At 39.6% G+C, this 17,568-nt stretch overlaps 1 protein-coding gene across 2 annotated transcripts in view; it reads left to right on the top strand.

Annotated features, from left to right (window-relative positions):
• The window catches only part of ZNF277 (zinc finger protein 277), a 135,263-nt gene that overhangs the window by 69,146 nt on the left and 48,549 nt on the right, over positions 1 to 17,568 (top strand). For both annotated transcript variants that reach the window (XR_014067690.1, XM_081537145.1), the window contains exon 2: positions 9,363 to 9,564. Coding sequence is in view for 1 of the 2 variants with exons in the window: in XM_081537145.1 (XP_081393271.1) it covers positions 9,363 to 9,564 (202 nt within the window). In the remaining variant the exon portion in view is untranslated. The remainder of the gene's footprint in view (positions 1 to 9,362; positions 9,565 to 17,568) is intronic.

Raw genomic sequence — 17,568 nt, 5'->3', positions numbered from 1 at the left:
CTAGAGCCAGACATCCTGGAATGCAAAGTCAAGTGGGCCTTAGGAAGCATCACTATGAATAAAGCTAGTGTAGGTGATGGAATTCCATTTGAGCTATTTCAAATCCTTAAAGATGACACTTTGAAAGTGCTGCACTCAATATGACAGCAATTTGGAAAGCTCAGCAGTGGCCACAGAACTGCAAAAGGTCAGTTTTCATTCCAATCCCAAAGAAAGGCAATGCCAAAGAGGGCTCAGACTATGACACAATTGCACTCATCTCACACGCTAGTAAAGTAATGCTCAAAATTCTCCAACAAGCTTCAACAGTATGTGAACCCTGAACTTCCAGATGTTCAAGCTGGTCTTATAAAAGGCAGAGGAACCACAGATCAAATTGCCAACATCCACTAGATCCTCGAAAAAGCGAGAGAGTTCCAGGTAAACATCTATGTCTGCTTTATTGACTATGCCAAAGCCTTTCACTGTGTGGATCACAATAAACTGTGGAAAATCCTGAAAGAGATGGGAATAGCAGACCCCCTGACCTGCCTCTTGAGAAATCTGTTTGCACGTCAGGAAGCAACAGTTAGAACTGAATATGGAACAACAGACTGGTTCCAAATCGGGAAACAAGTACATCAAGGCTGTATATTGTCACCCTGCTTATTTAGCTTATATACAGAGTACATCATGAGAAACGCGGGGCTGGATGAAGCACAAGGTGGAATCAGGATTGCTGGGAGAAATATCAATAACCTCAGATATGCAAATGACATCACCTTTTGGCAGAAAGTGAAGAAGAACTAAAGAGCCTCTTGATGAAAGTGAAAGAAGAGAGTGAAAAAGTTGGCTTAAAGTTCAACATTCAGAAAACTAAGATCATGGCATCTGGTCCCATCACTTCATGGCAAATAGATGGGAAAACAGTGGAAACAGTGGCAGGCTTTATTTTGGGGGGGGTTCCAATATCACTACAGATGGTGACTTCAGCCATGAAATTGAAAGACTCCTTGGAAGAAAAGTTATGGCCAACCTAGACAGCATATTAAAAAGCAGAGACATTACTTTGCCAACAAAGGTCCGTCTAGTCAGAGCTACGTTTTTTCCAGTAGTTGTGTGGATGTGAGAGTTGGACTATAAAGAAAGCTGAACACCGAAGAAATGATGCTATTGAACTGTGGTGTTAGAGAAGACTCTTGAGAGTCCCTTCAACTGCAAGGAGATCCAGCCCGTCCATCCTAAAGGAAATCAACCCTGAATATTCATTGGAAGGACTGATGCTGAAGCTGAAACTCCAATACTTTGGCCACCTGATGTGAAGAACTGACTCATTGGAACAGACCCTGATGCTGGGAAAGACTGAAGGCGGGAGGAGAAGGGGACGACAAGAGGATGAGATGGTTGGATGGCATCACTGACTCAATGGACATGAGTTTGAGTAAACTCCAGGAGTTGGTGATGGACAGGGAGGCCTGGCGTCTTGCAGTCCGTAGCATCGCGAAGAGTCAGACACAACTGAGTGACTCAACTGAACTGAACTGATCAGTTAATTAGATGATCATATGAGAGTAAGAACTAAACCAGTTTTATCTGGATTGAGTGTATCACCAAATTACTGCTTTTTTTTTGTTTTCAGTTTCACTAGTGGTGTGGTGAAAGTGGAGCTTCCCTGGTTTCTGAGATAGTAAAGAAGCTGCCTGCAATGCCGGAGACCTGGGTTCAATCCCTGGGTCAGGAAGATCCCCTGGTGAAGGGCATGACTACTTATAGGGGTTTCTTTAAAGGAGACATGATATGTATACTGCAGGTCCTTACAAAGGAATGCTGGAAAAGTTATCAATTATTTGTTGACTTGGGCTTTTATTCTCTCATTAAACTTAAGGCCGGCAGAAACCTCAGTCATCTTATTTTTTCTTCAAAGTACCAGCAGCCAACTGTTTGTTTGGCAGTACTGATATATTGTAAAATCTAGGACTACCTCTCCTAGCACCTAGGTATGTTGTGAATATGTGACTGCTTTGTTCCCTGGATAGAACCTTGCCACTCAAAATGTGGTTTATGGATGGATGAGTGGGCTGACATCATCTGGGAACAGAGACATGCAGAATTTTAAGCCTATCTGCCTCCTGATTCTACTTTGATAATTCATGTCCTCCAAGAAGCACACACCAAGGTGGGATTTCACGTCTTAAGAGATGTGTTACGAAGACACCAGAGAGCAAAAGGAGAAGTAGGTTTGACTTGTGTGAAGGAAAGAGCTAAAGGAGGATTGTGTAGGATCTAAGAGTGTAGCACAGTACTAAGCAATTTTCTGGCAAGCCAAGGGGGAGTCCTCCAGCCAGTGTGACATGTCTTGAAGTTCCATCTCTCACGGGAATGAGTCTGCCTTACTATTTCTGCTGCCTCCAGTCATTTACTGAGAGCACTGTATGGAAAGCTCTGCTTCAGTGGAAGTGGGATTTCAGAGCACAGCACCTGAGGCCTTCTTTCAATTATGCTCGTAGCAACCAGAGATCTCATTGGCACGTTTCCCTGGCCATGACACCTTCTGAATAACAAAATCTCCAGGTGATTAAGTGCACATTAAACTTTGAGAAGCACTATTCTAGAATACTAATTTGCCACTATGAGGATCTTACCCACAGTCAATAAAATTGTTTATGATCGGCATAGCATCTCCTCAAAAATGCAGTTCTTTGGGGATAGTATTTTTCACAGTTCATTTGAACAGAGTTGCTGTTCAAAGTGAGAACTAGAGCAGATAATTTGTTGTTAATTTGTAAAAATGTGTGAAGCCAATTTGGGGCCAAAGCAGAATTTCCAAGATGCTTTGCCTGCTTGCTGAAGGGAGCTAGATACAATTTACTTCCTTTGGCCTTTTAGAGTTTAAGGTTTTTGTAACAAAGAATTATATATTTCTGCTTCTGTTGTCTTTTTACCACTTGGTAAGATATAAATATGATTCTTATGGTGACTGCTGTAAATAAACTGTTAGGGAAATCTTACTGAGTTGCCTCTGCTGATACAGTGCTTAGTATTTGAGGAGCTCGCTTCAACCACACTAATTTACATGAACTATTTACATTTTTTTTACAATTTGCATTACTAATTTACATGAAAAGTCAAGAGTACTTTTTAAATCCCTAATTGAAGGTAAAATACTTTTATCACACTCAGTAGTATTTTTTGTGATCTTGTTATTCAATGTAATTTTTATATCATTATTTATTAATTAGTAGTGGGCTGTTGCTCCACGGGCCACAGCACTGAAGATCTGGCTATAAATAAAGTTGGACTACTCTCAATCTTGAGCAGAGAAAGTTCTTCTAAAGACAGACAGCCACAGGTGTTCCCTAAAATAGAATTTAACTAGAAACTGAGTTAAAGGTGTAAGTCTAGGTGTAAGAACCTCTGGTCCACTATTTATCAGCAAACACTTGTCAAATGTAATCTATGTTTCAGGCACTATATAATTACATCAGAGACCTGGAAATCAGTAAGACTTAGTCCTTGACCTTGAAGAATTCACAGAGTACCCTAGTGGCAGAAATATGCCTGAAAACAATTAATTACAGCAGAGATATTTGCTATTGTTGACCATGGAGAGATGGAGTAGGTCAAGCACACAAACAGCTGGGGAACTGGCAGACACAAAGAATGGTACAAATGCATCACATGAGACACTAGTAAGTGCTGTCTTTGTCCACCAGACCTGTCAGGAATATCTAAAATTCTAAGCAGATCACCTGAGCTATCTAAAACTTAACTTACTACCATCCCTCTCTCAAAATAGGGCTTCCCTGGTGGCTCATCTGGTAAAGAATCCACCTGCAATGCAGGAGACCTGTGTTCGATCCCTGGATTGGGAAGATCCCCTGGAGAAGGGAAAGGCTACCCACTACAGTATTCTGGCCTGGAGAATTCCATGGACTGTATAGTCTATGGGGTCACAAAGAATCCGACACGACTGAGCAACTTTCACTTTTCAGTAAATAAAAATCCTGCTTCTTTACATGTATTCATAGACTTCTGACTGGAACCCCTATTCATACAGTCTTTTCAGACAGAAACCCGAGAGGCTTCCTCATGTCCTTCTCCTGTACTCCCCGTGGCCAACATTAATCAGGAACTCTCAGTTTAATCTTCATAGCCTCTTCTCTGTCCCTCCCTTCTGACCACTGCCAACATTGCTGGCTCAGACAAGCTCTTAAACTTTAACATCTGCAGTAGTCTTCCCACTGGTTAGTCTCCCCATCTTCAGACGTGACCTCTTTCCAATCCATTCTCCTCATATCATTTTAAATCAGGAGTGGCCCTTCTTCCTATAAGAAAAGGCTTAAACTCCTTAAGGAGTTTGGTATAGGTTGAGAGATGAGAAAAGATCTTAATGACCCAGATAACCACAGTGGTGTGATCACTCACCTAAAGCCAGACATCCTGGAGTGTGAAGTCAAATGGGCCTTAAGAAGCATCACTATGAACAAAGCTAGTGGAGGTGATGGAATTCCAGCTGAGCTATTTCAAATCCTAAAAGAGGATGCTGTGAAAATGCTGCCTTCAATATGCTAGCCAATTTGGAAAACTCAGCAGTGGCCACAGGACTGGAAAAGATCAGTTTACATTTCAATCCCAAAGAAGGGCAATGCCAAATAATGTTCAAACTATTGCACAGTTGCACTTATTTCACACGCTAGCAAGATCATGCTCAAAATTCTCCAAACTAGTCTCCAACAGTACGTGAACCAAGAACTTCCAGATGTTCAAACTGGATTTAGAAAAGGCAGAGGAACCAGAGATCAAATTGTCAACATCTGTTGGATCATAGAAAAAGCCAACATATTAGAAAAGACCCTGATGCTGGGAAAGATAGAAGGCTGGAGCAGAAGGGGATGATAGAGGATGAGATGATTAGATGGCATCACCAACTCAATGGACATGAGTTTGAGCAAGCTCCAGGAGATGGTGAAGGACGGGGAAGCCTAGGCGTGCTGCAGTCCATGGGGTCGCAGAGTCAGATGCAAGTGAACAACATAGGTTGAGAGTGCTACTAATTCTGCTGCAGTCCATGGGGTCACAAAGAGTCGGACATGACTGAGCAACTGCACTCAACTGAGTGATAACTGTACCCACTGGTTTTTGATGTATGTGGGCTGCTGAGGTTTGAGAGTTGCTGCTGGAGGTGATATGAGGGAGATTGCAGGACACTGGCAGAATATATGTAAATTCAGTATGTCTTATAAGTACATATGAATTCAAAACTGAACACAGAGTTTAAAGAAGAAATACAGATGGAGGAATTGGCTTTTGATGTTGGATGCAGAAGAATGTACTTTTTGAATTTGGATTCAAATTACTAGTTCAGTTCAGTTGCTCGGTCGTGTCCGACTCTTTGTGACCCCATGGACTGCAGCACGCCAGGCATACCTGCCCATCACCAACTCCCGGAGTTTACTCAAGCTCATGTCCATTGAGTCGGTGATGCCATCCAACCATCTCATCCTCTGTCATCCCCTTCTCCTCCCACCTTCAATCTTTCCCAGCATCAGGGTCTTTTCCAATGAGTCAGTTCTTCACATCAGGTGGCCAAAGTATTGGAGTTTCAGCTTCAACATCAGCCTTTCCAATGAATATTCAGGACTGATCTCCTTTAGGATTGACTGGTTGGATTTCCTTGCAGTTGAAGGGACTCTCGAGTCTTTTCCAACACCACAGTTCAAAAGTACCAATTCTTCGACAGTCAGCTTTCTTTATAGTCCAACTCTCACATCCATACATGTCTACTGGAAAAACCATATCTTTGACTAGATGGACCTTTGTTGGCAAAGTAATATCTCTGCTTTTTAATATGCTATCTAGGTTGGTCATAGCTTTCCTTCCAAAGAACAAGCATCTTTTAATTTCATGGCTGAAGTCACCATCTGCAGTGATTTTGGAACCCCCAAAAATAAAGTCTGCCACTGTTTCCACTGTTTTCCCATCTATTTGCCATGAAGTGATGGGACCAGATGCCATGATCTTAGTTTTCTGAATGTTGAGCTTTAAGCCAACTTTTTCACTCTCCTCTTTCACTTGCCTCAAGAGGCTCTTTAGTTCTTCTTCACTTTCTGCCATAAGGGTGGTATCATCTGCATATCTGAGGTTATTGATATTTCTCCTGGCAATCTTGATTCCAGCTTGTGCTTCATCCAGCTCAGCATTTCTCATGATGTACTCTGTATATAAGTTAAATAATCAGGGTGACAATATACAGCCTTGACGTACTCCTCTTCCTATTTGGAACCAGTGTGTTGTTCCATGTCCAGTTCTAACTGTTGCTTCCTGACCTGCATACAGGTTTCTCAAGAGGCAGGTCAGGTGGTCTGGTATTCCCATCTCTTTCAGAATTTTCCACAGTTTAATGTGATCTACACAGTCAAAGGCTTTGGCATAGTCAGTAAAGCAGAAATGGATGTTTTTCTGGAACTCTCTTGCTTTTTCGATGATCCTCCGGAAATTGGTGATGGACAGGCAGGCCTGGCGTGCTGCGGTTCATGGGGTCGCAAAGAGTTGGACACGACTGAGCGACTGAACTGAACTGAGCGGATGTTGGCAATTTGATCTCTGGTTCCTCTGCCTTTTCTAAAACCAGCTTGAACATCTGGAAGTTCACAGTTCACGTATTGTTGAAGCCTGGCTTGGAGAATTTTGAGCATTACTTTACTAGTGTGTGAGATAAGTGCAATTGTGCAGTAGTTTGAGCATTCTTTGGCATTTCCTTTCTTTGGGATTGGAATGAAAACTGACTTTTCCCAGTCTTGTGGCCACTGCTGAGTTTTCCAAATTTGCTGGCATATTGAGGGCAGCACTTTCACAGCATCCTCTTTTAGGATTTGAAATAGCTCAACTGGAATTCCATCACCTCCACTAGCTTTGTTCATAGCGATGCTTCCTAAGGTTCACTTGACTTCACATTCTAGAATGTCTGGCTCTAGATGAGTGATCATACCATCGTGATTATCTGGTTCGTGAAGATCTTTTTTGTACAGTTCTCTTGTGTATTCTTGCCACTTCTTGTTAATCTCTTCTGCTTCCGTTAGTTAGGTCCATACCATCTCTGTCCTTTGTTGAGCCCATCTTTGGATGAGATGTTCCCTTCGTATCTCTAATTTTCTTGAAGAGATCTCTAGTCTTTCCATTCGATTGTTTTCTTCTGTTTCTTTGTACTGATCACTGAAGAAGGCTGTCTTATCTCTCCTTGCTATTCTTTGGAACTCCGCATTCAAATGGGTATATCTTTCCTTTTCTCCTTTGCTTTTCACTTGTCTTCTTTCACAGCTCTTTGTAAGGCTTAGACCATTTACTAACACCATGATTTTGGGAAATTGTTTAATTTTTTAAGTCTCAGTTCTCATCTGAAAGATGGGGGTTGTGATATAACCAATCAAACAAGGAAGTTAGGATTGAGAAAGTTCTCTAGACAGTTTGCTGGTAATTTACAAATAGCAAACATCTAGTAAGGTTTAGTTCTTGCTGTTGGTGGTGATTATTAATATATTGTTTCTTTTCTTCAGTCAAGATAAGTGAATTTACAGATATTTCAGTCAAATTTAGGAGAAGAGCATAGTACAGTACTTATTTCCTAGATGGCAGGTTATTGTCTACTTAGAATATGCTGCTTTTTATTATCTTATTCTAGGGAACGTAAAATATTATAGAGTTTTGTGAGTATATCCCTATATCTTTCCTCACATATCTTTCATGTGCAGGTTTAAGTTCCTACAGAATTTAACATGTAACTGAAAAATATATCCTACAACTAAAGAGCTATAGAATTCCAGAAATCCTTGATTTCATTACCTAATTTAATGAGTGTAATAATTGGTAACATGCCAATTTTAGTAATAATGCTTTTAAAGTGCTTAAATATTTTTCATATTCTCCCTATTTTCATGTGTACCCTGTTTTCTCCTTTCTTGGTATTTAATAATTTTATGTAACTAAGATAAACAGTTTGACTTAGCATCCTCTATTATGAGTGATGTGTTAGACAACATTCCTTACGGGACACTTTCCCAAAGCTCACTTAAACTCCTCTGTCCCATGCTCCCGTAAGCCCTGTACTTTCCCTGCTTCCCTCCCTCCCTGCCTCTCTCTCTCTCTCCGTTCCCCTCTCCCCATGTCTCCCTTTCCCTCTGTCTCTCTCTATCCTTTTAACTTATCTGCCCCTTAGCCTTGATGGTAAGAATAGTATCATGCAGCATCAAACAGGAAACAGCCAGCACTCAGTAGATACTCAGCTAGGTTTTGTTGAGTGAGTCAATGAATGCTGCCCTCTTGCATCATTTATCCAGTTCTGAGACTGGGGTCAGCAGTGTACCAGTAACTGATTGAATTAGTTATTCATTTAAGAAGGCCTTTAGGAATAAGGTAAAGTAAAATAAATAAAATTTAACAGTAGAATTAAATAGTAACCTAATTCCAGAGACTGCTGTCTGTGAAATAGCTGTCTTTTCTAAAGTTTTCTGCCCTTCCTCAAATGCCAAATGCCTTCCACTAGTTACCTGGTTGCTAAGTACTCACTAGTGTACCTATGGTGACAGGTTCAGTCTAGAAGACTGAAGAGGACTCCTGATAAAACTGTCTCTAATTCAAGGCCCTTAATTCAGAGCTGTAAACCTTAAACACCTCAACTCTTAAAGATTCTGTAGGTGACGTTAGGGAAGGGAATAGTGTAGACAAGAAAAAGGTTCATCATGTATGTCTAGTGATTGAGCATTCATCTCTTTGTTCACAGGAACTTGAATTATGATGCATAACTGTGTGATAAGCAAATGATAGACATAAATCAAATCACAAATTGCCACCTGGGCCACCCAGCACATGCTGTGTCAACCCAATGTGAGACTTACCTTCTTCTCACATGACAAATAATCAGAGACAGAAAAAAGTTTGCACATACAACAGAAAGTAGGTTAAAAGATTGTCCTGGCATCACCTGTAGCCTCAATATATACCATTTACCTCCCAGTGTCATGACTCTCGGCCATAGGTCACATTTGAGACTTAGAACCTTAACCCATCGTGCTGCAACCTCCCCCTCAAGTTTCCCTAGAGTTGCTGCCATTGGCCACTGTCCAAGAATGAGGTTGCACAGCTGTCCTGACAAATGAGTTTCCCGCATTCAAGCCAGCAAATGGGGAGTTTGAGCTGCTTTGTAATACTCTTTGCCCCTGGGTTGCAGAAGCTATTTAAGATGTAATAAAGTATCTTGCAGTATTGTGTATTTTCTTTTTGAAATTATGTAAACATCTTTAGGATCCTTTTAATGCAGGAGGCGAGAAATCATCCTTCTAAAAGGAGTTGATTTCAGCTTTTTTCCTCTTTCTTTTTGTCTCTCCCAGACACTAAGGATTATATCCTCGAGCCGCTTTCTCTGCCAGAAAGTCCAGGTGGCACCACCAGCTCAGAAGGTGCTCCATCTGTGCCCTGTATTTTCTGTGAAGAACATTTTCCTGTGGTTGAACAAGACAAACTTCTGAAACACATGATTATTGAACATAAGATTGTCATAGCTGATGTCAAGTTGGTTGCTGATTTCCGAAGGTAGGTATAACTTAATTATTCCTGTAGAAATATGAAAATTCATACACTTTTTCAGGTTTCAACTTAGCCTTTTTTAAACTTTGAGCTTATTTGCATTCTTGAGCAAGTTGTATTTGAAAATGTTACATACTGTTGTATTTCTACAAATTCTGGAAGCAGACCAACTTTCTAAAGAGTTGATAATACTCCCTTTACCACATCTCATGAAATTTTTGGCATTGTTGGTCTCTATCAGATTGATGTCCTTTTCATATTTCAGGATACACACATTCTCCAGCTAAGTGAGTTCTTCCTGACAGCCCAGAATAAACTTGGTAAAAAAAAAAAAAATTTTTTTAAGCCACCCAAAGGGAGGTTTGGGGGAAAGGGGAGCAGACTGTGGCACAGCTCATGAACTGCTTATTGCCAAATGCAGACTTAAATTGAAGAAGGTAGGGAAAACTACTAGTCCATTCAGGTATGACCTAGATCAAATCCCTTATGAGTATACATTAGAAGTGACAAATAGATTTAAGGGACTAGATCTGATAGACAGAGTGCCTGATGAGCTATGGACAGAGGTTCGTGACATTGTACAGGAAACAGGGATCAAGACCATCCCCATGGAAAAGAAATGCAAAAAAGCAAAATGGCTGTCTGAGGAGGCCTTACAGATAGCTGGGAAGAGAAGAGAAGCGAAAAGCAAAGGAACAAAGGAAAGATATTGCCATCTGCCTGCAGAGTTCCAAAGAATAGCAAGGAGAGATAAGAAAGCCTTCCTCAGCGATCAATGCAAAGAAATGAAGGAAAACAACAGATTGGGAAAGACTAGAGATCTCTTCAAGAAAATTAGAGATACCAAAGGAACATTTCATGCAAAGATGGGCTCGATAAAGGACAGAAATGGTATGGACCTAACAGAGGCAGAAGATATTAAGAAGCGGTGGCAAGAATACACAGAAGAACTGTACAAAAAAGATCTTCATGACCCAGAAAATCACGATGGTGTGATCACTCACCTAGAGCCAGACATCCTGGAATGTGAAGTCAAGTGGGCCTTAGAAAGCATCACTACGAACAAAGCTAGTGGAGGTGATGGAATTCCAGTTGAGCTGTTTCAAATCCTGAAAGATGATGCTGTGAAAGTGCTGCCCTCAATATGCCAGCAAATCTGGAAAACTCAGCAGTGGCCACAGGACTGGAAAAGGTCAGTTTTCGTTCCAATCCCAAAGAAAGGAAATGCCAAAGAATGCTCAAACTACCGCACAATTGCACTCATCTCACATGCTACTAAAGTGATGCTCAAAATTCTCCAAGCCAGGCTTCAGCAATACATGAACCGTGAACTTCCAGATGTTCAAGCTGGTTTTAGAAAAGGCAGAGGAACCAGAGATCAAATTGCCAACATCCGCTGGATCATCGAAAAAGCAAGAGAGTTCCAGAAAAGCATCTATTTCTGCTTTATTGACTATGCCAAAGCCTTTGACTGTGTGGATCACAATAAACTGTGGAAAATTCTGAAAGAGATGGGATACCAGACCATCTGACCTGCCTCTTGAGAAACCTGTATGCAGATCAGGAAGCAACAGTTAGAAGTGGACATGGAACAACAGACTGGTTCCAAATAGGAAAAGGAGTACGTCAAGGCTGTATATTGTCACCCTGCTTATTTAACTTATATGCAGAGTACATCATGAGAAACGTTGGGCTGGAAGAAGCACAAGCTGGAATCAAGATTGCCGGGAGAAATATCAATAACCTCAGATATGCAGATGACACCACCCTTATGGCAGAAAGTGAAGAAGAACTAAAGAGCCTCTTAATGAAAGTGAAAGAGGAGAGTGAAAAAGTTGGCTTAAAGCTCAACGTTCAGAAAACTAAGATCATGGCATCTGGTCCCATCACTTCATGGCAAATAGATGGGGAAACAGTGTAAACAGTGTCAGACATTTTTGGGGGGGGCTCTAAAATCACTGCTGATGGTGATTGCAACAATGAAATTAAAAGACGCTTACTCCTTGGAAGGAAGGTTATGGCCAACCTAGATAGCATTTTTAAAAGCAGAGACATTCCTTTGCCAACAAAAGTCCATCTAGTCAAGGCTATGGTTTTTCCAGTGGTCATGTATGGATGTGAGAGTTGGACGGTGAAGAAAGCTGAGCGCCGCAGAATTGATGCTTTTCAACTGTGGTGTTGGAGAAGACTCTTGAGAGTCCCTTGGACTGCAAAGAGATCCAATCAATCCATCCTAAAGGAGATCAGTCCTGGGTGTTCATTGGAAGGACTGATGTTGAAGCTGAAACTCCAGTATTTTGGCCACCTCATGTGAAGAGTTGACTCATTGGGAAAGACCCTGATGCTGGGAAGGATTGAGGGCAGGAGGAGAAGGGGACGACAGAGGATGAGATGGCTGGATGGCATCACCGACTTGATGGACATGGGTTTGGGTAGACTCCGGGAGTTGGTGATGGACAGAGAGGCCTGGCGTGCTGCAATTCATGGGGTCGCAAAGAGTCGGACAGGACTGAGCAACTGAACTGAACTGAACTGATGTATGTATATACATGTGTATGTGTATTTTGGGAGTTTTCTCTTATATGATTCAAGGTTACATACAGTCAGATATGTTGATTTTGTTTTAGACACTTCTTAAGCTAGAGAGCTTTGAACTGTTTACTTTTTCAAATAACCATTGATAGGACTATCAGCTAAGTTATGTTTTTCTAAATTTTGTATCACTTGGCTTTTCTTTGATGTAAAACTATATTTTTTTACTCTTTTTTTGTGATATAAATGCAAATTCTCCCTCAGAAATTGCAGAAAAATGTGATGAGCAGCCAGTGATAATTGAGTAATGTTGAATTTTTCTTTCTCTTCTAAAATCTGTAAGGAATGTCTGAATCAGAGTTTGTATTTTATCCTTTGTACTTATGTAAGATAGCTGAGTGGCTATATTTGTTCCAATCAATCTCTCTTTTTATCATTGTTGTCAATCTCATCTGTATGTGGGCAGGAAAATCAAATTATTTGCTAGGTCTCAGGGCTTAGAAGTTGATAATCAAATGTTAAGATCAGCTCCATTCTAAATGCAACCATGTAATAAAATGGATGCTTTAATTAAAAAGAAAAAGATGCTTGTCTGATATAAGTGCTTTCTAAATAAAATGTGTAATTAACATGTACTTTAAATTTGGAAATCTAGATTTTCCTTGTCAACTGTCCTAATTAAATTAGTTTCATTCTCAGGAAGTAAAAACATGATTAATTCAAATTGACCAGGAATGTATATGACTAAACTTTAATACCTTTTAAAATATTCAGTCTCCTTTAGGTATTACCTACCTGCTGTTTAAGTAAACTAAACATTCCTCTCCAAAACAATACGAGCATTGACTGCTGGGATCAGAATTAAATTGGAATCTTCTCAGCATTATATGACTTTTTCTTAACAGTTATTTGAGGGGAGGGAGGGACAGTGAGAAATTCAATTGGCATGAATTAATTCACTCAGAACTGCTTTATAGGTTGAATAATTATTATATATACTTCTCAGAGAAGAGTTGTTGCTTCTGAGTACAATAAGTGATAAAGATGATAAATAATAGGTAAGAGATGCACTTACATCATCTTTTGTAAGAAATAAGCTCTAAAGTTTCATGTGGAATATATATAACGTTTTCTTTATTGAAACAAAGTAACAGTAAAACTTTTCAAGAGCAAATAAACAAAATCTCTCCCTTTGATCCGTTTATTAAAATAGCTATTTATATAAGCTATTTGCTAGCTTTATGCAGTAGATAAAATTTTTCCAGAAGAAAAATGTTAACTCCTAATTCTTTGCTCCTTTCTATATTAGATTCCACTCATTCCATTCTACTTAATTAACAGCTATATCTCAAATCTTTATGCTTCTGTCATAAAGTTACAATGGGGAGTTGGGCAGGGAAGATGATATTACTACAAAGAATTCTGGTCAGACATGATTAAAATTCTTTGAAAGAAAGTATTTGCTGATGACCAAATAATTACTCTTATGGCTTTTTAATAAAATATGAAATGCTGTGATAACTATCCTCCAAATAAAGTGTTCATACCACATATTATTTCTTGGCTTCCTTTATGTATTGGGTGGCTGCAACTGTAGCTTTAAGTAAACTAAAGAAGTAGGGAAAAAATGAAGAAGTACTAAATGATTTCTTAACATGGAACAATAAGTTTTAGTGGCTAGGAAAAATGCCACAAATGCATGTATTGAACATCTGCTATCTTTAAGACATCTCTCAGTTGAATACAATTTATCTGAATGTTTTTACCAACCACAGGAAAATGGCTATATTGACACTTATTAATTCTATGGTAAACTAAAAGTACTATTATGTGATAACTGTGATACCTCTTAAATCTAGACTTAGGTCAAAAATTTGTTGTAGCTCAGATCTGTTCATTTAGTATACCATAAGATATGGTAACATATTTAACTTATATGGTAGTTTATGATAATATTTCACATTTGTAGCATGATTTTTTTCATTTGATGTTGGTGTCACCCAACCTTTGGTCAGGAGGAGACCACTCAAATGACAACTTTGTGCCTATTGGACTGACCTCTTACCTGCATTATTCTCTTTTCCTCAGAAACTGCCTAACAACATCTCAGAGATGTTCTTAGAGATAGTATTTGAAAAACATCCTTTCCAGAATTCATAACTACTTGTTCATGAAGCAATAAAATAACTTTTGATGAATGTAAAGGCCTCTAGACTGTGAGCATATAACAACATTTTCTCTCCCTTCACCCCATGGGAAGCCTTAACAATTTGAGGAGCGTAACTGAGGTTCTGTCAGACAGGCTCTCACCATGATTTTAAGTCAGCTGCTGTTAGTTATCATGTCCCTTGTGCCTACCACATTGAGGTAAACAGTGATACAAAACGAATATGTGGGGCAAACCTTCTCTTCAAAGACCATGGAGAATAGGAGTGAACATGGAAGTCCTTGGAGACTCAGAGCCATTGACTTTTGGAATGAGGACTTCAGAGGAATTAGTGCCACTGTAGGGTCTCTCTTGGGGTCTTCCCTGGTGGCTCAGTGGGTAAAGAATCTGCCTGCAGTGCAGGAGACCAGGGTTCAATCCCTGGGTTCGGAAGATTCCCTGGAGAAGGAAATGGCAACTCACTCCAGTATTCTTGCCTGGAGAATCTCTTGGACAGAGGGGCCTGGTGGGCTACTGTCCATGGGGTCACAAGGAGTCGGACATGGCTGAGTGACTTTCACTTCACTTCAGAGTCTCTCCTGTCTAGTCAAGCAGTTCCAATTCCATAGCCCCAGACAGCTGGTGTCAACTTTGAATACCTACACAGGAGGTTAGGAGCAGTTCAGATTAAGAGCTGCTTTTAGGTAGTATGCTTTTCAGAAAGGGAAGACCTTCCCTCTCCCTTCAGACTTCATTTCTGTACTTTGGTTTTGCCCTGTCAAAAACTGTTTTCCATGGGCTCTAAGGAAGGTTCTAAGATTGTTATGTAGATTGGCCCTCAAGTGACATGAAAGACATGATGTTGTAGAAGACTTAAGATTTGGAGACAACAGATCCCAATTCGAAAGGTCACAGTTGTGTGACCTTGGGCAGGTAGGGTCTCAGTAACAGTAGCTGCTCATAGTTATCATCCTCTGATAACTCTACTCTTCCCCCACCTTAGGCACCTGTGTGTGCCTTCTGACACTACTAATATAACTGTTGTAACTTGCTCATTACACGTTTGATGAAATGTTATCATTGTTTTTGTTGTTTTAGATGCCAGGATTTCTTTGGAATAAACAAATTCTTTATTACTCTAGTTTTATCTAAATATGTTATTTTTCCTTATAATAATAGCTGCCACTTATTAAACACCCAGGATGGTGGATGCTGCTTTACATGTATCATCCTGTTTAATTATCAACAATCCATTTTGCAAATAAGTAAGCCAAGTTTCAGAAGTTTTAAAAAACCCTTTCAATTCAGATTCATATCAAGGCCCTGCTTCTCTATTCACTGCTGCCTGCAGGGCTGGTATAATCAGTTAATAAAACATCAACTGTGAGGATTTGACCATAGGTTTAATTTGAAAAGCTAAACTACTTCTAGCTCATGATTTGTGCAGGTAAGAGACTCTTATTGTGTTGACTCGGTTACAGAATTAGTCAATGACAGTTCACAGGACAGTCTCATCACTAGTATCTGCTCTTATCTGTTCATCTGCTTCATGCAGTTATCATTGCCTTTTAGCAAACTGTAGGCTAATGGGCTGGTGACTATTCTGTTTTTCCCAGGGGATATCACCCACTTCAGTGGAATAGTAATCAAGAGTGATGAACCTCTCCTTGGTGTATTCTAGTGGTAGCCATGAGGGAGCTCCAGATAAAACATGACTCTTCTATTTTTTTAAGTCAGTTATCTCAGCACCTGGTCCTGCTGTATGAATTTGATTAGTCATGAAAATAGATGTCTGTGTATTTCAGTTTGGAAGAATGGTCTATCTTCTATTCCTGACATCTCTAATGGACATTCTCTTGTGGTCCTTCATCCATGTCACTACTCTGCAATAGAAAATATACTAAGGGAAGAATACGAAAAGTGTCTGGGAATGTCACTTTTATTCTCTTAAGTCTTCTCTTGCCTTTTATTTCTCTTTCCCCTGGAGAGGGGGGAAAAAAGCAACTAGTGGGAAATGGAAAGGAGGAGAATGAGAGTAACTGTGTAAGATAACTGGGAAGTGAAAGGTTGCTGAAGCTGGCCAGGATAGCAAAGGAAATAACATGTCAACCTTTTATAGGAGCTTTTCCTCTTTCTGTGTACTTTGATGGATCTTAAATGCTTTCTGCTCTGATACTTTCAGTAAGCTAGCCATAGGGTCATAGTTCATTATTTATACTATTTATGGTTTGAGGGTGAGCTGGAGCCTAAGATACATCATTTTCAGATCTCTTAAAATAAGGTCTAGCACTGTTTTATAAGGAAAGGGTTCTCCCCCTTCTTACCCATCCAGGTTGACAACATGGTTATACATGAGAAGAATAAACTAAAGCATGTGGTTCTGTTGTTACACATTATTCTTTTACTTCTGTTTCTTACATATTCTATACATGGTGTTGTCATCCATTTATATTTTATATAAGCTCATGTCACGGTTCTCTCTTTCTCTCAGACCTCTCTCCCAGCACATTTTTTTTTCTAATATGTAATGTATGTCCTTTCTATAGGGGACTATAGGTTTGGGAAATTAAGGAGAGAAAAAAAAAGAGCTGAAATACTGGGGGTTGGCGGCTACTTAGAGAACCTTACAAGAATCTTTAGATACTCTTCTACCTCTTTAAAACATTTAGTGTGAACCTACTGTATGCAGAACACTGCTTGGTGCTGTATCAGGCCATTTAAATGTATTCTTTCCGTGTACTTTATCTGTTTCACCAAGTTCCATCTCTTTCACAGGTCTTGGTTCTTTGTTGTAAGGTTCTTTTTTTATCCATCAACCATGTAGTCTGATAAATTGTCAGCTATATAGTCAATTTTTCCATCTCCTTTCTCCTCCATGAAGGAGATCACATTCTCTTCTTTGTATAATTTGATAAATGGGATTGAAATTGTCAATATAAATATTTTTAGGTAAATGGAAAGATGAACAGTTTGTTGAATCCTGTCATCTTTCTCCCTCTTTCATCAAATGACACAGGTCTGGGTATTATGCTTTGCTTTTAAATTTAGCTGGTGTCCTTCTTCTAACTCAGCTCATTAGATACAGGAATTGTAAGCTTGGCTATTTTTCTAAAAGCTAAATTTCCCTCCTTTCAGATACAGCATGGACAATATGGAACTGTTCTGTCTTGTTATATAGATATTGAATTTAGACAGATCTTTTGTTGCATTGTCATCATGATCTCTTTTGATGTATAAGATAAACACCTAGTGTTCAATTTGTTGGAAAATGTGTGATGAAGCTGTTTTAATCATTGTTGCATTTTAAATTCACATAAACATAGATGTGATTT

The sequence above is a fragment of the Giraffa tippelskirchi genome, chromosome 10 (genome assembly GCF_054371585.1).
Source record: "Giraffa tippelskirchi isolate mGirTip1 chromosome 10, T2T-mGirTip1v1.2.pri, whole genome shotgun sequence".
In the NCBI taxonomy this organism is placed as follows: domain Eukaryota; kingdom Metazoa; phylum Chordata; class Mammalia; order Artiodactyla; family Giraffidae; genus Giraffa; species Giraffa tippelskirchi.
Note: the sequence above shows the minus strand (reverse complement) of the source record. Positions and strands in the feature narration are given on the sequence as shown.